Source organism: Saccopteryx leptura, chromosome 2 (assembly GCF_036850995.1).
Source record: "Saccopteryx leptura isolate mSacLep1 chromosome 2, mSacLep1_pri_phased_curated, whole genome shotgun sequence".
In the NCBI taxonomy this organism is placed as follows: Eukaryota; Metazoa; Chordata; class Mammalia; order Chiroptera; family Emballonuridae; genus Saccopteryx; species Saccopteryx leptura.
The window spans coordinates 44,788,431-44,816,044 of record NC_089504.1 but is presented as its reverse complement, the minus strand read 5'-3'; the positions used below and the strand labels follow the sequence as shown (position 1 = coordinate 44,816,044).

General features: G+C 39.2%; 1 protein-coding gene across 1 annotated transcript in view; it reads right to left on the bottom strand.

Annotated features, from left to right (window-relative positions):
* LOC136394575 (ras and EF-hand domain-containing protein-like) overlaps positions 1-6,433 on the bottom strand; it is an 81,620-nt gene extending 75,187 nt beyond the window's left edge. The window contains 2 exon segments of the mRNA XM_066367914.1: positions 5,480-5,685; positions 5,687-6,433. Of these exon segments, the coding sequence (XP_066224011.1) occupies positions 5,480-5,685; positions 5,687-6,355 (875 nt within the window). The 5' untranslated portion in view covers positions 6,356-6,433.
* Positions 6,434-27,614: the final 21,181 nt, after the last annotated feature.

Sequence of the window (27,614 nt, the reverse complement as noted above, 5' to 3'; positions counted from 1 at the left end):
ATCACCTTTCAGCTGCCAATTCCCACACCTTGTTCAAGGCAGAGTAACGCATTATAGCTATTTACACTTTACAAATGAAATAGACTATGCAATCAGGAAGAAATCAAAAAGCACAAAACGATATCCACATTCTCAAGTTGACAACACAATATGACCATGAACTTGAACAGTGATTTGGGAGAGGAGTTCATCAACATTTCAGATTAGAAGACAAGCTAGACCAGAGTCTGTCATTTTTGGCATTTCATTTTCCAATGACACCTCATGTTAAACCTTTTCCATCCATCAGATCAGAATAAATAACATCTCACCAAAACCCAAGAAAAAAGCTCTAAACAATCAGCAAGATCTGAGGGTAAGAGCTGGCCACTGCATCTATGACCAGAACTGACAGTCCTCTAAGACTGGGGAGGCCAGGATACCTATTGGGGCCAGAAGGCCAAAAAGAATTTTCTTTATTTAGAAAATTAAATTTAACAGGCTGTCATTGATTAATAAGAGTCCACAGGTTTCAGGTAAACATTTCTATAGCATTTGAACAGTTATATTGTATACTCATCACCCAAAGTCAACTCGCTTTCCATCACTATTTATTTGTCCCTCTTTACACCTATCCCCCTGGCCCCTCCCCGGAAACCACTGAACTTTTATCTAGGTATGTCCATGAGTCTCAGTTTATCTCCCACCTGTGTGTGAAATCATATAGTTCTTAGCTTCTTCTGACTTACTTAAGAAATTATTATCTTCAGATAAAATTGAAATATCAGAAACAGAAGGGATCAGCAGGAAATTAAAAACTGTCTTGCGGACAGACTACTGCAAGGCCCCAAAGGTTCAGGCACAGCTGTGGACTCCTGAGCAGAGTTTTCTGCTTCGGCAGCAGGGTAATGATCACATCATCGTGACAGAGGACATATTAAAGAGAAAAAACAACTAAGAGTGAAAAGACCAGCAATAGTGAGAAAACAAAGAAAGATAGACAGACAGACATAGATACACACACACACACATACATACATACATACATACCCCAGTTCTGAATCCAGAAAAGGCACAGAATCTCTGAAAAGCCTGTGACTAGTGCACTGATGGATCCCAAAGCCATTATCAAAAGTCATACGTCATACGGAGTCAAAACACCCTTACGCCTCTTCCAGCACTGGGTTCCAACCCACCATCATGCTTCAAGGCAGGAACAAACCTTTAGCTCCTTGGACAAACACAATATTACTCACCAGATGAGTAAAAAATATATATATTCACCTTCAAACACTACGAACATGTTCTGAAGCACCCAGATCCCCACATTTTCAAAATACTCAAAGCTGAGGTCAAACAGAGAAGAGCTAATTTGTCTCACCCATGTCAAGCTGGGCATAAAATCATTGAGTGGTAAGAGGGGAATCTGAGGCTCTAATCAATCAGTGTCTCTCCATCTGTCTGCAAATCACTCTTTCGCCTGCTCTCACCTTGTCTCTGACTCTATGTCTCCAGCCCTCTCTCCATGTTTATCTCTTTCTTTGCCCCCATCTCTTCTCCCCCTTTCCCATCTTTCCAACACCGTATCATGTGAGTGAGTGAGTGAGCTGCGGAAGCAACAGCACTATTGCCAAAGACCGTCAGACTGAGAGCCGTAGGGTGAAACCCAGGACGGGAACATGTGTAACAAACCCTAAGCAGTACTCAAACTCTGCCTCTCCCTATGCATAGCACTCATTCTTAGAAACGTCCTTGTTAAGTGGGATTGCTGTTCAGCTGCTGGTCTTTTCCTCTCGATTTTGGTAATCATCGTTATACAGCCAGGCTGAAGTAAACTGGTTTGGCAATCCATGTACAGTTCACACACGTAATTTTGGTTCTTCTCAATTAAGTTTCTTGTTTCTAAATTATTAAATGAAAGACTCCCCACTTCAATATTGTATGTGTAGAAAGATCACAAACTACTATATATGACACAGCTAACCACACAGGACCAGTTTTGGTGTCTGACCAAATTCCGCCCTAGCCCTGTCTGGCAGGTCCCCAACCACACTAATTCCTGTTACACTCCAGGCACCCACCCTGGGTCCATCCCTGGCCTGGCTATTGTGGCAGAACCTGTGCCCATTCACAAAATCGTGGTGGTCCTGGGGCCAGCTGGATCCTCATGTTTCTGTTTCTGAGAATGTGGGGTTCTTAGCTAATTTATCAAACTGAATCAACTCACAAATGACACTCAAAATTGCTACAAAGGGGGTTGAGAAAACTCTGAAAAACTTCAGTGCTGATCAGAAATGAGTTCTGCCAACACTCATCTCCCCCATCAAATGCTCAGTGAGTGCACACATACACACACATGCACACACACACAATTTCCTTCTCTTCCTGCCTATCTCTGTACATCACCACCATTTCACTCCAAGAAAGTGAGAAAATCAAAAAAGGAAATAAAAAAAGACACCCAGCATGAACTAACTGCTTCCTTAGTATTTATATACGGACCAAGGAAATGAAGACAGAGTCTTATTCAACTCATCCAGCAAATATTTATTTAACCCATTTATTGAGTACCTCCTGGCTACAAATCTCCCTTTTACCAATATAATGAATGCCCAGGCACCAGAAACTGGCTAGGCTAAGTTATAACAAGTCTGTTCTCTGTCCCTCCCCAGATATTCTCTCCCTACTGGAAGGACTTTTCTTGGCCTGGTATGATCTTCCTTGTGGAATACTCTTACACAACCACATCACTTTGCCCACTGTGATGTCACCTACCGGCTGACCCACTTCCAGCTTACTAGGAAGCGGGAACGATCCGTCCTGACTCTGGACTCCATGTCCACACGCCCAGCTCAGGCTAACAGGTCATGTGATGGGTTGAGACCAAACCCCGCCCAACTGTTAAAGGAAGGAGTCCATCAGTTTTTTAAGAGGAAAAGAACTTAAGAATAAGTTGACACACACCCAGAGACCATTGTCATCCTTTCACAATGCAATATTACTTTCTACTATCACAGTAACTGATGACTGAGGGGTTTAACCCAAATTCGCTTAACATTTTGATCTAAGTGCTTGAATCAACTTTGAAATGGAAATCAATACCATGTTTTGCCTCTACAAGGATCAAACATTCTTATCTCTGGTCTCCTCAAACTGTACATGAATATTCACCCCCATTGGCACAGGACAGGGTGCCACCAGGGGTAAGATGGAGAGCCAGGAGGGAAACAAAGCCACCAGATGAAATAGTACATCTTTCTGGAGAGACAACTTCCCCTTAGAAGGAAATATAACATTTTATATTAAAACAAGCTCCACTACAGTATGAAGTAAAATGAACAAGTATATGATTTTTTTAAGATAAAAACTCAACACTTCAAAGGTCCTGCTTGTAGCAGTCTGTTGGGCTATGTCCACAATATATGGAGTTTCCTGAAAATAACTCTTCTGCCTTTACTTGGTCTTTGAGGAAATTTTTAAAAAATGTTTCACCCACACTATGAACTTCCTGAGGGCATGAACTACATTTCTTCCTTCTCTTTGTCTCCAGGGAACTAGGACAGTACCTAAGATAGTGTCTGGCACAGAACAGATACTCATTAATGATTGCAGAACTAATTTGGCTGAAATAATAACAATGGCATTATCAATAACTAAAGATTTTTATCACATTAGGAAGGGAAGGAGAACAGCTGTATGAGGAAGTGGAATAGAAGCAATTCAATTTACCAAAATAGTTATGGCTGCCATGGTAACCACCAGATGAGGCAGCTCTGTTTAGTTCTTTTCCACTTGAACAAGTACAGGAAGGCAAATATTGTACTTGTTAATCTCCCATCAGAAGGGGGTGGGGCTTAGGACACAAGTCTCCAGGTGACACCAGTAGCCATTAAATTTCATAACCTTTGAAGAGTTTGAAAAGGTATCATGAAAATAATATCACTAATAAGAATAAGTTTGAGTCTGTGCACTAACCCTACGAAGGTCATTTTAACCACTTAAAGGTTAAGTGTCAAATATCTGCTGCTGAGACAGAACAATTATGAAATTAGATCCATATGTGTGTGTATGTTATATACATAAAAATAATATAATGTGAACTCACCTTTCCTTATTCCTAAAATTGTTACTTTTTTAATTGGCTGGACTGGACCCTCATCAAGTAACAAAAGAAACATTATTCAAAGAGCAGAGTTTATAGCAATGTTTAAATTTCCTTACTTCCCTGGTGGAGACAGTCCATTTTAATTCATTTGTAAATACTAGAAAAGATGGGTATCACACCCACTTTCTCTACACTATCCTGCTTACACTGCAGTGAGTCACTCTCCTTAACAATGTTCTCTGCACTCTCCAAACTGGAGAGAGAAACTGGGAGGAGGCAGAAGTGAGGACTCCTTGCCCTGCAGGTTACTATGTGAATGGGTGAGCCACACCACTGCCACCTCCCAGGGCTCTTTCTTACTCTGAGTCTTCTGTCTCAGGTATCTAACTGCCAACCAAAACTATGTCTTTTGGATTTTTAAATAATGACAGCCAGTGTTCCATAACATTTCAATTAAACTCTAAGCAGAAAGCAAAGAACCATTTTATGGCAGTCACATGTTTATAGAGCCTGAGGAAGACATGAGAGCAGCTGCCTGAAACACATACCATAACACCAGGTATAGACAGGTGCACCTTCACCTCAAACAGAAAACCTGAGTGGCTTTTCCTCCCTGCCCTGGACCAGCAGGCATCCTCTTTCCCGCTAAGAATTTAGTAACTTTGTTATTTCTACTGGAGTCATAGAAGTAGAATATTTACTGTATGATTTCATTATTTTATTCTGTTGTATATAAAGTTTTTCAATTCACATCTGGGACCAAATCCCTGCACTTTTATTAACTGTCCAAGTACCTTAACGTTTTATAAATTTCGAGGTCTAAGTTTCTCCATCAATCAAAGAAAAAAAGTTTACCCCCAAATATTACTATAAAATTTAAACAAATATACTCCTTAAAATGCTTAGCACATAGTAGGCATCAAAGAATATATATGTGTTCAGCAACATAAATGCCCAACAATGTCTCTTTTCCTACTTAGTAGTAGGAAAATATATGCAAAACTGTTATAGAGAAATACCAAATTGGCAAAAGGCCCGGGATCACCACTGCTCCAGGGAAGTCCTCCAGCAGGTGATAGTCATAACCAGGTCGCGTTAATGAGCCGGCGCTCCTAAACCCATGCCCTGAAGAATCTCAGGACGCCCAGGATTTCACTATGGTCTCTGTAATTAACAAAGCGCCTTTTGCAGGGCTCAGAAACGGACAAGTGAATCTTTCTCTTCTAAACCCTGATTCTGAATGCATTCCATTTCCTGAATTCTTAAGGGATCTTGGTCTTGGAAAAGTTAGTGAGCCAGTGAATGGAGAGAGCAACTCGCAGAAAAGAGCAAGGTTCAGTGGGTCTGCACAGGAAACGCCATTTTCACCTCCCGCCTTCAAACCCAGACACGCACCTGGGGATGAACTTGGCCTCGTCCCCGAGTCGCGCTTGGAAGTCCTGCCAAGCCCGGCCTGCGCCCGCCTGGCCCCAGGGGACTGCCAGCGCCGCCGCTGCCGCGTCCTCGTCGCCGTCATCCTCCTCGCTCTCCCCAGGGTCGGACGTGGCCCGGGACACTGAGAGCGCGGGCCCGTGCTGCTCGCAGCCCCTACGCCGCCCCCCCGCGACGGGCCCCGCGGAAGCCGCGCGCGAACTCCTGGAAGGTGATGACGCCGTCGCGGTCGGAGTCCAGACGCTGGAACACGGCCTCGGCGTCCGCCGGCCGCACTCGCAACTCCGCGCACAACGCGCTGAACTCCTCGCGCTCCAGGCGCCCCGAACGGTTCGCGTCGCAGGCGGCGAAGACAGAGCGCAGCCGGGCCAGTTCCCCTTGGTCCGCGTCCGCTTCCATCCCACCCGACCCGGGCGGCCGAGAAAGTTCCGGGACGCGACCAGGTGCACCGAGCGCCTTGACTGTGGCGACAGCGGGAAGTCCAGAGCCACCTGCTGCCTTCGGGAGTCGTGGCAACTTGGACTTGTCCGGCTGGTTCGGCCACTTGCGAGACCGTCTGGGCGGCGGGAGGCAACCGGGCGGATGGAGGACGGCGCACTCCAATGTTGGTCCCGCGCATGTACACCTGATGGCTCCTACAGGCTCCGGGAGCGGGAGCGGTGCGAGTGCGCCTCTGGCTGCGCGCAGCGCGCGGGAGCGGCCGTCCAAGACTGAACCCCGCGCGTAGGCTCTCGCCACTTTCCCGAGGGGCGGCTCCGCCCACCCAGAGAGGAGGGGCGCGCGGCTCTGGTTCCCACGCCTCCGGGAGCCCACTGTGCTTCCCTGCCGAGTTCTGGCCATGATACTGGGCTTGGGGCTCTAGGAGTTGGTTGCTAGGCCCTTTGGCGTAAATTTTTCCTCAGTTAAAACCAAGAATCTAGCGCCCCACAGTTACGTTGTTGGCAAGAGTGTGGGAAACTGTACAGAAAGGGAAAGGGAAGGGAAGGGTAGGTTTCCAAATTGATTAACGTTAGTTGTGTTTTATTTTCTTCTAATTGCGGAAAATTGGTAAACGTCTGTATATACCAGTTTTCTTACAAACCAAGGTGTATGATTGGCCAGAAGATCCCATTCCCCGAGTACACTGGTTCTTCTTAACGCATATTCGTCCAACATTCAGGTCCAACTATATAGTTAATACACAATAGAAATCACAAATCTTCCAGATTCACACATCCAAATAATTTTTCTCAATCCTTGTCTCCTCAACCTGAGAGAAAGTTAACCCAAATCCTTGGTAGGCAGCAATGTTTACGAGACTGGAGTAACTTTTAAAAAAAAAACAAAACAACAACAAAAAACAACTCTTACAGATATGATATAGCCAAATGTATGTTTCCCTTTGATCTTACACACTTATTTCAACAATGCTATTGTTTCTTTAATACTGACTGCTTTATGGGTACACGTTTTCTGTCATTCATTTTGATCCTTTAAAACAAATCTTGTCCTTCCATTTACAAGAGACCTTCATGCTGTCATATGACTTATGCAACATGTTCCTTTCTGTGATTTGTACAGCCTGTGAAAATACATCTAGATTATTCTTACTTTATTCACATTATCTGTTCCCTCCACTTTTTTTTACCGCCATTTCTTTTAGTTATGACTATTTCCATTTTACCTCTTTCTGAATTCTTTATTGCTTATTACTTTGACTTTTAAAAATATAAAATAAAGTAGGAGATTTGACCCATTTCCTGAGGCTAGCGTTCTTAAACATACAGCTAAGTGCTAAACATCTGAGGAAATGTTTCTTCTTGAATACTACAGTCAACACAGTCAACAGTTGCTGCATCTATCAAGCTGTCAATAGCACCGGTATTCTCCATCTGCAAATTTAACTGGTAAATTATGAGAAGCCCTGGTCATAGCAATCTAATTACTAAGTGAATGTAGTTTTATACAAGTGGCAGCTGGTACATTGAAATGAATTTTATCATTGGTGCAATATAAAGTGCTATTGATTTTGAGTTTACATGCTTTCCTGTTTGTTCTAAAAATTGATTTTTTCCATGTAAATTAAAAAGTGACTAGCCTGCAGTGCCTTTAAAGCTTTACCAATATACTTATTCAACTGAATCTTTGAAATATTATTATATTGTTAACAGCAATTAATAAATATCTGTTTTTCAAAATAGATGAGTTAATATTCTTAACTTCTGAGGAAGAAGTGCTTTGTACTAGTTTCTAAATTCTTATATTCTTTAACCTACTTTGCCCTTTTCCTGAGTCCCTTCATTGAAGAATAATCAAGAAACATGGATTGGCACTGGCCGGTTGGCTCAGTGAGTAAAGTGTCAGCCTGGTATATGGATGTCCCAGGTTTGATTCCCAGTCAGGGCACATAAGAAAAGCACTATTTGCTTCTTTGCTCCTCCCTCTTCTCCTCCCCCTTTACTCTCTCTTCCCCTTCTCACAGCTAGTGGCTCACTGTTTCCAGTGTCGCCTGTCGCCCAATAGCACGAAACACTGAGGACAGCTCAGTAGGTTGAGGACTTCAGCCTCAGGTGCTAAAAATAGCTCAATTCTTTGCCCATCCAGGAGTTGCCGGGAGGATCCCAGTTGGGGAATATGTGGGAGTCTGTCTCTCTGTCTCCCCTCCACTCACCACTCATGTAAAAAAAGAAAGAAAGAAAGAAAGAAAGAAACATGGATTATTCCAAATGTCTTGTGTACACATCTTCTCATTTCCACTGATATTAATCTCCAGACTTAATGTAACAATTATCTATTACTAATCTACTCTAGGCCTAATGTAATAGTAAACTGTCACTGCATAACAATACAACAAACAGTGATTAAAACAATCATTATATTTTTTTTATAATTTCATTGTCATCACCTGGGGAAGGGCTCAGGTTGGTGGGTTTTCCACTGGCCCGCCTGGACTCATGTAGTTATCGTGGCATAACTGTGGATGCATGGTCTTAGAGATTCTCATTCATGTGTCTGGGAGCTGGTACTCACCGTTAGCTGGATCATGTTTCTTCAGGGGTCTAGGTAACATCATTATAAACATCTTTGCTGAGAGAATTTTCACCATAAAATGAATTAGCTGTAACGCAATTTGGCCATAAAATATAAAATAACAAGAAAAAAAGAAGAGGAACATTAAAGAAGACAGTGAAACATAAAAATTAACATTTAAAAGACTATTGCAAAAATAAAAGTATATTGTCGTTGAAGCCTTTCGTTCAGAGTTGGACCCTCCTTTTCCTATCAAAGTTTCCACATTTTCATTGTGACTTGTCACAGGGACACTCCTTAGCATATTACATCAGCTCAAGTAACAAGCCAAAGTATTTTTTTTTCAAGTATTTTTCATGATTTTATTTTTCATGTTAAAACTCTGATCCATCTAGAATTTATTTTGGGTCAGGTGTGAATTGTATATTCAACTTTACTTCTTTTCTAGAGTTCTACCTAGTTGTCTCAACACCATTTCTTCAACACTCTCTTCCTCATGGATTTTAACACCACCTTTTGCAGATACTAAATTCCTGTATGTGTTTAAGTTTATTTCTGAACTTTTCAGTCCATTCTATCAAGGAATCTCTCATGAGTTTTTTGTTGTTGTTGTTTGTTTGTTTGTTTTTATATTTGTCTAAAATTAGAAACAGGGAGGCAGTAAGATAGACTCCTGCATGTGCCTAACCGGGATCCACCCGGCATGCCCACCAGGAAGTGATGCTCTGCCCATCTGTGGCATTACTCTGTTGTGGCCGGAGCCATTCTAGCACCTGTGGTGGAGGCCATGGAGCCATCCTCAGCACTGGGGCCAACTTTGCTCCAATGGAGCCTTGGCTGTGGGAGGGGAAGCAAGATAGAGAGGAAGGAGAGGGGGAGGGGTGGGGAACTAGATGGGCACTTCTTCTGTGTGCCTCGACCGAGAATCAAACCCAGGACTTCCACATGTTGGGCTGACACTCTACTGCTGAGCCAACCGGCCAGGGCCAAATCACTCACGTTTTGAAAAGGCTCTTCAGCTTATAAAAAGATTTTCAAAAGGGTCCTATAAATATTGGGTTGCCTTTTGAATTTTTAAGTGTTTGTTTATACATCGTTAAGTAATTGGCAGAAAAGATTGGGGAAAGTAGGGAGAATTAAGACATTTGTTAGGAACAAATACATATTGACTATCCATCTGAAGTATTTATGTAAATCAGTGAGAAATAGGAGTTGATTTTTAGAAAGAGTAAGGAACTACCTGGATATCTAAACTGTAAGATGCCTCTAACAAAGCCACTCACAAGGTACAGAGGAATGCTTTTGAATATCCCCAGCAATATACTCAGGGGGAAAGCTGGAGTGATATAATCTGTCTCTAATTTTTTCAAGAAATAGAGGAAAGAGAGGAGAAGAAAGAAATAGCAGGCATTTCTTTTCTGTTTTAGCATCAAGGAACAGCTAGCAAGGAATCGGAGATAACAGAACAGCCTTTGAGAGACAGTTAATTGGTAAGTAAGGAGAGCTTGCCTACAGTTATCAGCATGACTTTTAGAAAGATCAGCGTCTCTGTGGCTGCTCCAGGATTTTAAAACTCAGAGATAATCTGGTTAAAATATGTTTCTCAAAATAGTGAAACAATATTGAAAAGAGTTTGGTGATCAAATACATTTCCAAACCACAAATACATTTAGAAAAGAAATATTGTATTCCTTCTTGAATGAAGCTGTTTTAATCTAGTATTTCCTAACTGGATTTAACATGCAAGTTCTTAGTCTTTGGTTTTGTTTCTAGTTCTGTGGTCTTTCCACAGAGTAAGTGCTCTTGAGATCATCCGTTAGGAAACCTCCTGTTAGACAATGACTAGAGTGATAAGTCATGAGAAATTATCCCTTCCTACTACATCATAAATTGGCCCAATTTCCTATAATGGGGAATGAGCACCACCCTTTAACTTCCTCTTCACCCAGTCAATGGGAGAGGCTTTTATGAAAGCTTGTTGTAATCTACCCTATAGAATTTCTTTCAGGTACAACAGCCATCCTCAGAGACTGACTTAACATTTTACTTACTTGGTCCCAGAAGATCCGATAAGCCTGTTAAGATGAAACTAGATATCCAAGTAATGGCATTGCCACTGAGGGACCAATTAGTAGGTTTAGGAACTTTCTCAAACATATGCACCCTACAACAGCTTGAGCCTTAGTTTTCTCATGATATCTACTCATGGCTTTACTATTCCTAAGTAAGTTATAGGGGGGGGGGGGGGGATGAAGATTTTACAGAGAAGATTGTTCCAGAAAATTTACAACATAATGATTTACTTACTCTTTATGTAACTATAATAAAAGAGAAAAGAACAATATAACACCCAAACACCCCTATCCAGAAGTAGCAAATGTGAACATTTTTATCATTTTGGGGGGATTTTTCTTAAAATACAGCATTATAGACCCACTTGAACTTCCTCTTTGACTGCATGTTATTTTTATAATCCATGTATAGCATTGTTGTATGTGTGTATATGTTGGCATCTATCAGCTTTGGTAAACCTTTCATTGCAAAATATATCTCTACAATGCTCCAAACAGTACCAAACACCAATCTGCAAGCCAGAGCAGAGCAGACGTTCAGCACTACAGCTGAGTAAGAAGCGTTGCATTTTAATCTTCTGATCCTATTATGTGGTGACCAAGCAAAGTTTATATATAATTTTCCCACATTAGCAAACTGTGTGTCTCATCTTGTTCCTCTCAGTTAAGACCAAAGTTTGCATTTTGTTATATTTGCAGCAACTGAAGACAGAAATCAAATTCAGTGAAAATACATTGATTCCTGTTTAACTTCTGGACAATAAAAAAAAGGCCCATTCTGGTAAGCTGAATGACCTCACAATGGCCCTCAAATTCCCACCCCTTGGTGGACATGCTTGATATACACCTCCTCCCCTTTTCCAAGTGACCAGGACCTGTGGATATGCAGGGATGTTCTCTTGTCATTACATTATGCTGTATAAGACTCTGTCCCAGCAGACTGGAGTGAGATTCTCCTGCTGACCTTGAAGTAGTTGCCACATTGAGAGTGAGCCCCAGGTCTAGGACCTGAGGGTATAGAATTCATGTGATTTTGTCTTCTAGAGTTTCATGTAGATAGAATCATACGGTATATACTCTACCATGCCTGGCTTCTTTTGCTTTTTTGGTTAATTCATATTGTTGCATATTTCAGTAACTCATTCCTTTCTAGTAATGTGTAGGATTATATTGTACATATTTACTACAATGTGTTTATCCATAACTTTGTTGATTGACATTTGGAGTATTTTCCAGTTTGAGCTATTGTGAATAAAGCTACTATAATAGTCCTATTTAAATCTTTCCGAGAAGGAACATATATGTTCATTTCTCTTGGGTAAATTCCTTGTAGGGAGACTGTTGGATAGCGCAGTAGGTAGCTGTTTAATTTCCCAAGCAACTAAGTGCTTTCCAAAGTGATTGAAATCAGCAGTGTAAAGAGTTCTATGTGATGCACATCCTTGCCAATCCTTGGTAGCACCAGTTTCTTAATTTTAACAATTCTCATATAAGTTTAGTGGTATCCCATTGTGGTTGTAATTTGCATTTCCCTGATGACTAATGATGTTTTTAGCTTCTCATATGCTTATTGGCCATTCTAGTATTTTCTTTTACAAAATATCTGTTCAAATAATGTGCCTATTTTTTTTGTCATCTTATTGAGTGGTAAGAGTTCTTTAACCATTCTGGAAATAGTGTTCTTATTTCCAGATCTCCCATTCTGTGCTTTGCCTTTTCATTTTCTTAATGGTATTTTTTGAAGAGCAAATGGTTTTAGTATTGATGAAATCCAGTTTATCAATGTTTTATTGTATGGTGGCCCATCTAAGAAACTTCTACCTAGAGTTGCAAAAACTCTCCTTATGTTTTCTCCTAGAAATACAGATTTGTCATTTATTGCATCTACGGTCTATTTTGAGTTAGTTTTGTATATTGGCTGAGTAAAAAGTTAGATTTTTTCTATATAAATATCCAGTTTTTCCAGCACTACTTTTTGAAAGAAATGATCCTTTCTCCATTGAATCACCTTTGTCAGATATCAAACCATCATAAATGTGTAGGTCTATTTCTGGACTCTCTATTTTGTTCTATCAATTTATATATCCATCCTCTCACCAACACCATGTGGTCTGGTTTACATTGCTTGATAAAAGTCTCAAAGTCAAGTAGTATAATTCCTCCAACTTTGTTATTTTTTTTTTTCAGAATTGATTTGGATGTGTCTGGTCTTAGGTATTTTCATATAAATATTAAAATCAATTTTCCAATTTATAAAAAAATATACCCTGGCATTGTGATTGTATTAAATCTTATAGATCAATTTTGGAAGAATTGGTATCTTAATATTAAGATTGCCTACCAATGAACATGATATATCTCTTGTTTATTTGTTGCCAAGATGTGAAAATTCAACTGATTTTTGTATTATGATGAACTTATACCCTGAGACCTCCTCAAACTCACTAATTAGATCTAGTGGCAGTTGGTAGAATTCTTAGGATTTCTTCCACTCAAGTCATTTGTGGGAAGAAAGAGATAGTTTTATTTCTACATTTCCAATCTGGAAGTATTTATATTTTATTTATTTTTCCCATTTTATTGCACTGCTCTGGACTTCTAGTACAATGTAGAATTACAAAATGAGAATAGATCTCCATGCTTTGGAGAGGCTTGGGGGGGAGGGAATCATTCAATCTTTCACCATTAATTGTGATGTTAACAGAAATGCCCTCTCTTTTTGTAGATGCCCTTTACTTGGTTTGGGAAGTTCTCTATTTCTCCATTGCTGAGAATATTTATCATCAGTGGATTTTACATTTTATTAGATGCTTCAAGAGTATATTTAGATGATCATTGTTTTTTCCTCCTATATTCTGTTAATGTGGAGAATTATATTGACAGTTTTAAATTTTTTAACCCAACTCTCACTTTCCATGTGTTATCAGGGCTTCTTCACACAGTCTCTCCCTCAAGATAGTGTGACTTCTTACATGGTGCCTCAGGACTCCAAGAAAGAGTGTTCAAAGAGTCTTGTGTCAAAGCTTCAATGCCTCTTACAGTATAGCCTCACAAGTCCCAGAATGTTAGGTCAGCCTCTTCGATTGATCAAGCTGTTCTCCAAGACCAACACAGACTGAAGGAGAGGGCAAATAGTCACCATCTCTCAACGAGAAGAGTGATAAAGAATTTGTGGTCATCTTTAACTGACCACACCTTCCTTGCTTTGAGTTTGGCTTCATATTATACCCTTTTGCTGTGTTTTTTTTTCTTCTCTATCTCTGTATGTTTGAAGTAGGATGAAATATTTCTCACTTCAGCTAAAGCCAACATTTTAAACAAATATCCTCCTCCCCTGCTTTAGATCTTAACTTAGATATCATTTCCATGACTTTCCAAAAAGAGATTAGGGCTCTCTCCTAAGTTTCCCCACAAGATTCCATTTCTCCTCGCCCTGCCATTCAGCCATACTGTTTACTAAACATTAAGCACTTTTTTTAACTCTGTATTTCCTCCATGCTGTTCCCCTTCCCAAGATCCTTTTCTGTTTTGACCAATGCAAACATACTAATCCTTTAGTGTCCTTCATGAGGTAGGTCTAACCCCAATTTTAGAGACAAGAAAATAAATCTCACATTGAGTGTCATGATAAAAATCACACAGCCAGTAGAAATGCTGTTCAATCCCAGACCATCTGATTCAAATTTGCTACGTTTCCCTTCTTAGTGCACTTGGCAAATGCTATCTTGTTCTGCCCCTTCCACTCAGTTTCCCTGTGCCTTTCCTCCCAGTAATCAGCTCTGTGTCACTTGTTGGAGGACTGCCTTCAGGCTGCTAGAGTTTGCTTTGCCTATGTGTCCAGAGAGCCATAGGTGCCTGGCAATTTGTATATCCTCTGGAAGTAGACCTTGAACAATGAATAGAGTTCAAGCTTCCTTGCCCTCTGTATAGAACAACTCTGAGTTGATCTGCATAACCTTCAGCAGTGGAACTGGGACAGAGTCAACCTACTGGATGATGTTGCTCAATGCCAACGTGACACTATTGCTTATTCTCCTTCCCTTTCCAGTTACACCTGCCCAACTCTCCTAACCTTTAACGTTCACAGGAATCCTCATCTCAGGGTCTGGGTAACCCAGCCAAAGGCAGTGTATAACTACGTCCTTGGCATAAAATAGGCTCTATAGAGGTACAAGTCTAAGGGCCAGCTTATGTGCAGTTTGTCAAAGGACCCTATGGAATATGTGGGCTATCTAGAAGCCACTGCAATACATGCCTGACACAAGTCTTGAAGAAATCAACACATTTGACATTTTAGTGGTATAAAACCATAGTGCAAGGATATAAATGAGAACATATTCTTTCCAGAGTTGTCTGACATTTTTCTCTCATAATACATAGAGTGACTGAAGAAAAGTAGAGTGCAATGTACCAATTAATAATCTCAGGTAAAAGTTTAAATATATTATAAACAAATAACACAAATAAGCAAGAAAACACCAATATTTAAAGTTTTGTGCTTTTTTACTTTATCATTATTGGGGGGGATAATTTGGCATACAAAAATGAATTATTTTGGTATCAGATGCCAAAATTTCACATACAATTATTCCTTGATTATCTCTATTTAAACTCAAAAATAATTTATATCTTATTTTAATTTGGAAAATTTCTGGGCATATTTAACTATATTTTTCAAAGTCCCTATTGCTAAAATGTCTATTTTCCTTAAAATATTAGCAGGTATGGACAGAAATGTCATGAAATATTTCAACTCTTTTGTAAGTTTCTTTTATTTTGAACAGGTCAGAAGTGATGGTACAGCCATAAAGATGGAGGATCTTCAATTAAAAAAAAAAAGAAATAAAAAGGAAAAAACAAGACTAGATTATGTGGAAGGAATATAGTTGTGCCTAGCATTATAAATGCATGAAGTCTTTAAAATTACCTCAGGTAATACTTAAGTTTCTCAAATGAGAAAAACAGCATCAAACTTGAGAACAAAAAGTATATATTTTAAGTCTATCTTGTTAGTGAGGCTATGATGAGAATATCTGAAATTAAAGATGAGCTACATTCCAAAGGTTAAGGGTGTTGGGCCCTGCTGGGAGAGATATTGTCTATAAAGTTCTATAGGAACACAGTCATGCCTATTCACTTTTATACTATAGCTGAGTAGCTGCAACATGACCCTCAAAGCCTAAAATACTTTCACACTGGCCTCTACAGAAAAGGTTTACCAACCTTGCTCTCTAGGAAGAAGTGAGGGAAGTACATATGTCACTAATCTTCTAGTACAAGTTAACTTGTTGGATTGGACAAGAATTTCATTTTCAAACCAGTCCTCTACCTTCTGTGCCTTTAAAAAATTTTCAAACCCAATAAAAAGATAGTCATTCAACTGACGGGAAAAAGTGAAGTCATCACAGGGAATGATGGTAGGATGAAGGAAAGGTGTGGAAATTCTATTAACAGTAACTTTTTCTAACATTTTGAAAAATAAGAAAATACCGACCGATCACCATCTCATGTAGTTTTTTCTGACTGTTAAATTTTTCAGTTTCTCAGTATTTTAGGAAAATCCTATGATAGACTCTCCTTAGAATGTATTGCTTTTGCCTTTAATGAAGAATTACCAGGTCTCCTTTTAGAAAGCAAAAAAGGACTCAGAGTTGCTCTCATTTTGCCTTCTTTGCCAGCAATTTTTATATTTAGTATGAAACTGCGGTACTCGGCATGATCTCAATTTCTTTTCTACTCTTTCTCTAGCTGGTTTCTGATCAAACTTTTTTGGTATAATTTTGAATTGTGGTCATGTGTGTTTTTAAACTATAAGAGGTCCCAAAGCCTTTTTGAAAATAGGCAGGTTTTATAAATTATAAATAATTATAAACAACTTAATTATGTTCATTTTAATGTCGATAATATTGGAATAATAATTATGTCAATATTTCCTTGTTATAAATTTACCTATTATTTTAGAACTGCTTAAGATACACTCAACTTATACTCTCAAGTTTATATTCTAACAACGGCAGATCATGTTCTAAGACCAAAATAGATTTCTTCTTGAGGAAACCTATGAATTTGATCTCAAACACTCAGAAATTACTTTTAGCTCCAGGAATGCACTATGTGCATTGTGAAATCAGAGATACATTTATATTCATCCAAAATAATGGAGAGCTGTATATTTCTATGGGGCAAGATTACTATGTTAAAATAGTAATCTCTCTTTTTTTTAACTAAAAAAATTAAAGCTCCTGTTCCCAGAAGTACAAAACAAGACAAGCTAGAGAAATCGGAAAGACATCTATAAAATTCTAAAAGCATTCCTATTCCGCTGGAAAGCATTATAGAATTCGCTATTCAAAAGATGAGATGTTCAAATAAGGCTTTTTTCACCAGTACCCTCAAGCCTCAGCTTAGCAATGAATTAGGACACTAATTTTTTTACTAATGCAGTAATTGGAAATATAGAATCAAGACTTCTAATGATGTTTCATGAATTCCTTAATTTGCAAGTCTTTAGTGTTATAGAAGATGGGTAAATAAAAATGAAAAGCTAGTTTTAAAAAAGTAAGAGGTCACATCTGCACCATACAATGAGATGGCGAAGACATAATTCTTTGGCCACCGACACATTTGAGAATGCCATAACTTTAGAGATGATTTTTTTAAAACACTGTAGATTTCATCATGTCTTTTACGCCCTCAATTTCTATTTTCCAGTAATAAATTATTAGTTAATGTTTATAAGACATATACAATTGGCAAACTAAATTTTTTCAAACTGTTCCATTGTTTTGTTGGTTTTAAAATGTAAAAAGTCTTGACCAGGCGGTGGCGAAATGGAGAGAGTGTCAGACTGGGATGCTGAGGACCCAGGTTCGAGACCCCAAGGTTACCAGCTTGAGCACGGGCTCATCTGATTTGAGCAAAGCTCACCAGCTTGGACCCAAGGTTGCTGGCTTGAGCAAGGGGTTACTCAGTCTGCTGAAGGCTCACGGTCAAGGCATATATGAGAAAGCAATCAATGAACAACTAAGGTGTCACAATAAAACGTAAAGTCTCAGGGATCCATATAGAAGTATTTGTTGTATGGATTTCCTCATTTCATGAAAGATTAATTCACTACAAAAATCTTATATTTCACTTATAAACCTCAGATTTCACAAAGTGGACAAGGACTAATAAAATTGTTTTTGAAATATGGAACACTTGAAATGGTCATTCAACTCTGATGACTCCTGAGATGTTTTTCTTTCCCTAGCTTGTATATCACTAGTAAATGGTATTCTAAGGACAGAGCCAACATAGCTCAAAGCTATTCCACTTAAGTTTTTCCAAATGTTTATTTTTCAGAACTTTTTAAATGAATTTCACAGTACAAAGGAACTAAAACATTTTCTACTATTTGAGGGCATGAAAATTTGGTTTAGTCTTAAAGAAAGTCAGTATTTTCTAGGAAATATTTAATGGTTCCTAGAACTCGGTGTTAAATAAGGGGGGGCAGTCATGAGGACTTAGAAAGAAGCACAAACCAAAGCAGAACTACTATCAAAGTTTCACTTCACTTCATGATGACACGTAAGACTAAAAGGGACACAAATGAGTCAAATCATCATTCTCTTACCATCCAGTTTTTGCAAAGTTAACCACATCTAGAGTGACATTCTTGCAGAAACTGAGTTTCACACATTCCAAACTAATATGATAATAATTAGCCAATGAAGAAACTCTAGAAAGGAGAAACAGGACAAAAAGTTATTAAAATAGTGAATTCACAAAGTCTTGAAAAACTCAACCTCAAATTTACCTTGACCCTGATCCCCAAGTCCACCCCATCCCTCCACGCCCACTGCTCCTGGCCTCGAAATACACTGAGAATGAATGCAAATGGAAATGGAACTACTTGAAAGAAATACACAAAATGAACACCTAATTCAAATTTCCAGACAATAAAAATCAAGTCATAAAGCAAAAATGACAGGGAAAAGATGTAAAGATGTCAGAGTTTCTTTTTGAGATTCTTAAGAAATGGTAATATAGATAAATATCCAGAGAACTCTTAGTGTTATCATTTTGATGTGTATTTAATAACGAGATGTAAGTAATCATTATCTTAACATCTGACACCTGAATAACACCCAGAAGAAACCCCAGGGTATTGTTGAAAAGAACCTTATTGACTCTTGTAGGAGGAAAGAATCTGCAGAATAACGTGATAGTTCTGCCACTTTCCTTCCTCCTGACTGCAAGAGGAGAGAGAGGAGAGAAAAAGCAAGGTGAAGTTGAAGGACTTACAAAAGTATATTCTTTGCTGTGATATAAGCCCTTCCTAGGGCTCCCTGAAACATTTTTATAGAAGCTTATTTTGCTCACAAGTGAACTAGAAGAAGAGGCCAAATTAACGTTAACTGTGTGAGAGGGAGCAGTTGCCCAAGAGGCATGAGAGGAAACATGAGAGCATAAGTCCCATCCTAACATTTTTCAAAATTGAGTGGGCATGGCAGTTTGATAACCTTAAACAAAAATGTTTGCCTAGCTCTCAAGAGTAAATAAGCCTCTTCTAGGACAAGGAATCTACGGATAACCTAGATCACTAGTTCTCAGAGGATGGCACTGGGACCAGCAGCAGCGGCATTACCCAGAAAATTGTTAGAAATCTAGGGGTCTTCACCCCTGACCCACTGAATAAGAAACCCCAGGTGTGCGGCTCACCACTCTGTTTTAGCAAGTCTTCCACGTGATCTTGATGCACATAAAATTTGAAAATCACTGATCTTGAACAATACTTCACCTTGGCTACATATTAGATTCACCTGTGACATGATAATTAAAATATGGCCCTGGCCGGTTGGCTCAGTGGTAGAGCGTCGGCCTGGCGTGCAGAAGTCCCGGGTTCAATACCCGGCCAGGGCACACAGGAGAAGCGCCCATCTGCTTCTCCACCCCTCCCCCTCTCCTTCCTCTCTGTCTCTCTCTTCCCCTCCCGCAGCCGAGGATCCCCTGGAGCAAAGATGGCCCGGGCGCTGGGGATGGCTCCTTGGCCTCTGCCCCAGGTGCTGGAGTGACTCTGGTCACGGCAGAGCGATGCGCCGGAGGGGCAGAGCATCGCCCCCTGGTGGGCAGAGCGTCGCCCCTGGTGGGCGTGTCGGGTGGATCCCGGTCAGGTGCATGCGGGAGTCTGTCTGTCTCTCCCCGTTTCTAGCTTCGGAAAAATACAAAAAAAATAAAAATAAATAAAAAAAATATATTAATGCCAGAGAATCATCCTCAATGATTCTACCAATCTAAAAAAATTATACTTCTAAGAAAAAAATGTTAAATCTAAGTTTATGGCCAGAAAAGTAAAAAATATATATATCTGCCAAACAACATTTTTAATTGGCCTTCTGGTTGGATTTACTAAAATTAATTTAACAATTTAGACTTAACAAAATCTACATTTAGTATTAAATTAACGCCCTCCAAAAGCATCAATTCTTCTGTTTATTTCAAACTCTTCTGTTAGACTAGTAACCAGGTTTGAATGAAAACATTTTGGGACTGTAGGAAGACAAGTGAGAGTGAAGAATAACAAGAAAGAGAATTTAGGGTAAGTAGGTTTGTAGCAAACATATTTCCACTCCCCCAGAAGTGTCATCACTCTCAGAAGAGTATAACTACAAATGTAAGACAGTTCCATATAGATATGGCTATCCTAACATTAAAGGCAAAGTAACTTTCGAATTTAAATCCTAGTGCTTTCATCTTTGCTCCTCAGATGATAGACCCAGATACTATCCGCGGCTTGTACAGACTGTCAAAGATGACCTGGATTAGAGATTTTGAACATTTTGTATAGCATACCATGGTAGGTAATTTTTAATATTAACAAGAGCAAGGGAAAGCTTCCACAGTCTTTCTCTAAAATAATTCTTCAGTTTTCAGGAATAATGAAAACACATGTATCTAGTAAGAAACCTATGACTTTCAGTGTTAAGAAATATTATGCATACATAAAACTCTCATTGCTCTCCTTACGTTTACAATGGGCAATTACTCTAATTTCAAATTAATAATGGAATAATTGAAGAACTTTAAATTTCATAGTAATATTCATGAATATTGAAATTCTAATACCTCATTGGCTTCCAGTGAGTGATTAGACCTGTGTCACCTAAGAAATGTCTTCCCTGTAATAATTATTAACATTCAAAATTCCTCATAATGGATTTATTCAAACTGAGTAATACTGATAATTGTTACTCTCTTTTTCAAAAAAAATATTGAATTTATTGGTATGACATTGGTTAATAAAATTATGTAGGATTCAGGTGTGTAATTCTATAATACATCATCTGTATATTGTATTGCATATTTGGTTACCACCCGAAGTCAAGTCTCCATCCATCACCACTTTCCCCCCTTTACCCTCTTCTGCCTCTCCCCCATCCCCTTTCCTCTGGTAATCACCATACTGTTGTCTGTGTCTATGAGGTTTGTTTGTTTTTCTTAATCCCTTCATGTTTTTCACCCAGCCACCCACACCACTCCCCTCTAATAGCTGTCAGTTTGTTTTCTGTATCTATGAATCTTTTTCTATTTTGTTTAGATTCCACAAATAAGTGAAATCATATGATATTTGTCTTTGTCTCTGACTGGCTTATTTCACTTAGCATCATACTCTCCAGGTCCATCCATGCTGTTGCAAAAGGTAAGGTTTTCCTTCTTTTTATGGCCAAGTAGTATTCCATTGTGTAAATTTATCACAGCTTTTTGACCCACTCATCTATTGATAGGCACTCATCTATTATAAATAATGCTGCAATGAACATAGAAGTGCATACACTCTTTCAAATTAGTGTTTCAGTTTTCTTCAGATATATTTTAAAAGCAGAATTACTGGGTCATTAGGCAGTTCCATTTTTAACTTTTTGAGGAAACTCCATACTGTTTTCTATAGTGCCAGCACTAATCTGCATTCCCACCAACAGCATGAAGGTTCTCGTCTCTCCACATCCTCCTCAACACTTGTTTGTTGATTTATTGATGGTAGCCATTCTGACAGGTATGAGGTGGTATCTCATTGTGGTATTAATTTGTATTTCTCAGATGATTAGTGACATTGAGCATTTTTTCATATGTCTATTGTCCATCTGTATGTCCTCTTTGAAGAAGTGTCTGTTCAGGTCCTTTATTCATTTTTCTAACTGGATTGTTTCTTTTTTGTTGTAGTTGAGTTTTTAAGTTCTTTATTAATTTTGGATATTAACCCCTTATCAGATATATCATTGGCAAATATGTTCCCCCATTCAGTGGTTGTCTTTTCATTTTGTTGATGTCTTTCTTGGCTGTGCAAAAAGTTTTTAGTTTGTTGCAGTCCCCTTTGTTTATTTTTTTCCTTTGTTTCCCTTGCCCAAGGAGACTTATCAGAAAAAAAAATTTGCTATGAGAAATATCTAAAATTATACTGCCTTTGTTTTCTCTTAGGATTTTAATTGTTTTGAGTCTTACATTTAAATTGCTAATCCATTTTGAGTTTATTCTTGTGTATGGTGTAAGAAGATGGTCTAATTTCATTTTTGGCATGTATCTGTTCAATATTCCCACCACCATTTATTGAATAGACTTATCTTTACTGCATTATATGTTCTTTTTTCTTTTATCAAATATTAATTGACCATAAAGGTTTGGGTTTATTTCTGGGCTTTCTATTCCGTTTCATTGATCTATATGTCTGTTTTTATGCCAGCACCATGCTGTTTAAATTACTATGGCCTTATAGTATAGTTTAATATCAGATAGCATGATTCCTCCAACTTTGTTCTTTTTCCTCAAGATTGTTGTGGTTGTTGAGGGTCTTTTGTGGTTCCATATAAATTTTTTGAATATTTGTTCTACTGTGAGATACATCATAGGTATCTTGATAAGAATTGCATTGAATCTATAGATTGCTTTGCTTTGTAATGCTGTCTTTTTAAAAATATGCTTATTAGAAATAACCACCTTTCCATAAATAAATGCATGAGTTTATATACAGTGAAAAATATTATTTGGGATAAAGAAAAATTATAGCATTATAAACTAATAATAATGCCTAAAACTTATAGAGTGCTTTCTTTGTGCCCATTCCCTAAACCTTTTCCTATGTTAACTCAATCCCCACAATTATCCTGAGGTGGGTGCTATTATTTTCACCCTCATGTTACTGATAAGGAAAATGAAACACAGAGAGGCTTAAGTGACTTACCCATGGTCACACAGCTAATAAAAGCTGGGGTTTGGACCAAAGAATTGGGTTCCAAAGTTCACACTAAGTTAACCTTGCTTCTCGAATAAAACAAATAATTCAGATTGCTTGCACAAGAATGGAATGAGTATTTTCTTTAGCCTTTTAGTTAGAAATCTCACTGCTTCACCTAAAACATAATCTGCCTCTCATTCCTGATAGTCTGTTAGTAAGTGAATGGATATGTCTCTATTTTTGCATAATTGTTTCTGTTCATTTCTGCCCAAAACTAAATGATAACACAACAACCTCATGATTGTACCACAGGATGCAGATACAGCTTTCTATCAAGTGTTTTCCTGCACATGAAAATGCTGTTTCATGTTTTCTTCTAAGAAAACAAATTCATTCAAATGAGGAAGACAATGTAGGGATAGGTTTTATACTGTTGTAACATTTCTGTCAAATTTTTCAACCACCATTGGAAGTTTCCATCACTATTACTTTAGAAGAGAACATTTTTCTCTGATAATTGAGTAAATCCTGCTCTGATAATTGAGTAAGTCCAGGCTCTGCTCAAGAGGTACTATTGCTTTAAGAGTTGCAGTAAAACAATGAAACACCAAGTGTCCAAGTACCTGTTATATATTTACTAACTTGATCACGTTTCTATATATTAAACTACCGAAGTACTTGCCTGGACACAATAAAAAATAAAATGTAACTAACTGCTTTTGAATTCAGATTTGAATCAAATAAATATTTTATTTAAGACATAGAAGTAAAATGTAATGGAAAATACTGAGGAGGCATGAAGCAGATAATCCTTTAAGAGAGTACCAGGACAGCCAGAAAAATGGGGGTATTGCCATAGTTACCAGGACACACACACACACACACACACACACACACACACACACACAGCCTAGACTCAATTTCAGTAAGAACTTGAAAATGTGGCAAAATAAGTTCTTAAGACTGGGGTCATTTTCTCCTCTCTACTTTAATTAGTGTTATCTTGGCCTTTGAAAACAAGCCAGAATGAAAAAAAAAAGATGTCTTCAGTTCTAGTTCTGCCTGTTGGCAACATTTTATACTTACTGAGCACTCTCTCTGGAGCCTCTATTGCATATCAGTTTAATTAGAGACTTGCCTCCTTCTAAAATGAAGATAGTCTCCTAATTAGGGAATTGACCTGATCTGACCTGTCAGTCATTCATGGAAACCCACCACCATCAGTAACCCAGAAAACACACTGGTTCTAGTTGAATCAAACTTCCCTTAGTTCTGCCTCAGCCAGGGGAGCAACTTTTGTCTCAGTAGACAACATCAGTGGTAAAAATCTAGCAGTGGCTTATCATTAGCCCCTGTATACCCTATATTTAATTTTCCTCCATTATTTTTCAATCAGTCATTTATAAGTGAAACTCAAATATGTATAAAAAGCCAATCAAAAGGATCATAACCACAATCTGTATCCAGATAGCCATAGCTAAAAGACAAAAAGAAAGGGAGAGATAGAATGAGAGAGAGAGAGAGAGAGAGAGAGAGAGAGAGAGAGAAAGGCAACTTCTATATGTTATATGGCTTAAGCATAAATAACAAATTGGGCCTAAAGTAAAATTAAGCTGCAAGGCTATAATGAAGTAAATTGTCTTCCTTTCTGTTTGCTTTAACTGTTTAATTTTTCTCATGTAAAAGTTTGTAGGGAGAAGACTAAATGGTGATGGAGTAGGCGGACGTACCAACTTCCACCTCCCAGAACCAAAGTGGATTACAAACTAATTTTAAGAACCATCATCTGGAAAAACAACCTTTGGACTAAACTAGGAGGACTCTTCAACCAAGGAACACTGAAAAAGGCACACTGAGTCCGGTAGGAAAAGCGGAAATGCGGAGTGGGCTGCCCAGCTCCCCAGGGTGAACGGCAGCCAGGAGAGACTCGAGTGGCAGGAAGGGAGTTTAGCAGAGAGGGAAGAATCCTGAGTCCCAGGAACAAAGCCCCAGCCTGCAGCCCCAGAGCCTAGAAGAGGCGTATGGACAGTATTTAGCTGGAAACAAGACAGGATACTGTTTCTGAGAAAGAGACTGATTTCTCACACCAAGGATTCTTTTTAAAGGGACTGCGCAGAAAACCTCTCTCACAGCCACTCACCTGGGGCTCTGGGGGATGGCTGAGAGGAGTGGACGGGAGTAGCAGGAAGAGAGTGTAATCTAGGAGACACAGGGAGAAACATTTTGAGAGACAGCCACCCTAACCCCTGGGACAAGTCACTCCCCAAATTTAAAGTGAATATTTCCCCTAGAAACAGCAATACCAGCAAAGGGAAGTAGGACATCAGCCAAACAAGCTCTCCCACGGCACTCAGAGCAGAGTCGCTTAGGAGGAGGGAGCTTTCAGGATGACAGGAGTAAGTGTTAGGGTCTGAGCTGCAGCACCCCCACCCACACAGCTGAGGGCTCTGGTGGGGGCAGCGGCGGGAGGCAGAAGCGTGGTTCTGTCAGCAAGGGCGGAAGTAGGCTGGCCATCACTGAGGCCCAGGTGAGAGCTCAGTCTTGCCCGGCTGGGGAAGAGGGGACATGCAAAAGTGGTCAAGCCCAGCTGCAGGCAGCCTGCAATCCAGCCTGCAGGGGGAGGGCAGGAGCCCCAGAAGGGGCGGAGACCCACCTTTGAGCAAGGGCACAGGATCACAGCCTTGCCCCGCCTGTGGAACCAAGGCTTGTGGCCTGACTTGGGAGCCGGCTCCTGCCACGGGGGTGGAGCCAAAAGCCCAGAACAGGCAGAGTCCCACTACTGAGTGTGGGCACGCAGATTCACCCGGCCTGTGGAGCCAAGGCTTGCAGCCGTCCCACAAAAACCCGGAATCATCCTGACTGGTGGTGTTACAGTGGATCAAGCATAGACCTGGAACGCTGAGGTTGCTGGTTCAAAACCCTGGGCTTGCCTGGTCAAGGCACATATGTGAGTTGATGCTTCCTGCGCCTCCCCCTCTTCTCTCTCTCATTTCTAAAATAAATAAATAAATAAAATAAAATAAAATAAAATAAAATAAAAAAACAAAAAAAGCTGGAATCAGGTGTAGACCCGCAGTGAGCAAAGGTGCTTACCACTGCCCTCAGGGCCAAGCATAATGCCACCCATGGGGGCGGTGCGAAGGCCAAGGCCACATAGGCTTGTACACCCAAGCACATGATCACAGCCACTCCCATGAAGGAGAGGCAGAAACCACAGCAACAGCCCCAGTGGGCAGTCATCCGGCAATGCCCATACCCGAACGCCCTAGGTGGTAACAGCAGAGGGAGCGGTGGGCCTGCAGACAGACCACACCTACAAAACACAGAGGCCAAACCCAGTGGACTCCAGTGGCCAAAACCTTCTTTTACACAGACAAAATGAGAAGGCAGAGAAATGCAACACATATGAATCAAGAGAAATCCCTAGAAAAGGACCTAAATGAGTCAGATATAACCAAATTACCAGATGCAGAGTTTAAAATAACAATTGTTAAGATGCTCAAAGATATTAGAACAACAATAGATGGTCATTAAGAACATCTAAATAAAGAGATAACAAATATAAAAAAGGACATTGAAATAATAAAAAAGAATCAGTCAGAAATGACAAATACAATATCAGAAATGAAGACCACAATGGAAGGAATTAAAAGCAGGATGGATGAAGCTGAGAATCAAATCAGCAAGTTAGAGGACAAGATAAATAAAGGCACAGAAGCAGAGCAGAAAAAATAAAAGAGACTCAAAAGGTCTGAGAACACTCTATGAGAGATCTGGGACAACATGAAGAGAACTAACATCTGCATCATAGGGGTTTCTGAAGAAGAAAAGAAAGAACAAGGGATAGAGACTTTGTTTAAACATATCATAGCTGAAAACTTCCCTCAGTTAAGGCAGAAAAACATATCACAAGTTCAAGAAGCACATAGAACTCCATTAAAGAGAAACCCAAAGAAATCTACACCAAGATACATCATAATTAAAACACCAAAGCTAAGTGATAAAGAGAAAATATTAAAAGCTGCTAGAGATAAAAAGACTATCACCTACAAAGGAGCCCCCATAAGGATGACTTTCGACTTCTCAACAGAAACACTTGAGGCCAGAAGAGAATGGAAAGAAATATTCAAAGTAATGCAGAACAAGAACCTACAACCAAGACTACTTTATCCAGCAAGACTATCATTTAAAATTGAAGGAGAAATAAAAAGCTTTCCAGACAAAAAAACCTCAAGGAATGCACTATAACCAAACCAAGGTAGCAAGAAATGCTAAGGGGCCTGTTGAAAACAGATCAAAGGATAAAAAGAATATAGCAAAAGAGGAATACACTTTTAAAGAATAAAATGGCAATAAACAACTACATATCAATAATAACCTTAAATGTAAATGGATTAAATGATCCTATCAAAAGACATAGGGTAGCTGCGTGGATAAGAAAACAGGACCCATACATATGCTGTCTACAAGAGACACACCTTAAATCAAAAGATGCACATAAACTGAAGATAAAAGGATGAAAAAAAATATTTCACGCAAATGGAAATGAAAAAAAAACTGGGGTAGCAATACTTATATCAGACAAATTGGACTTTAAAACAAAGGCTATAGTAAGAGATAAAGAAGGTCACTACATAATGATAAAGGGAGCAATCCAACAGCAAGATATAACCGTTATAAATATCTACGCACCTAATATAGGAACACCTAAATATATAAAGCAGACTTTGATGGATTTAAAGGGTGAGATCAACAGCAATACTATAATAGTAGGGGATTTCAATACCCCACTAACATCACTAGATAG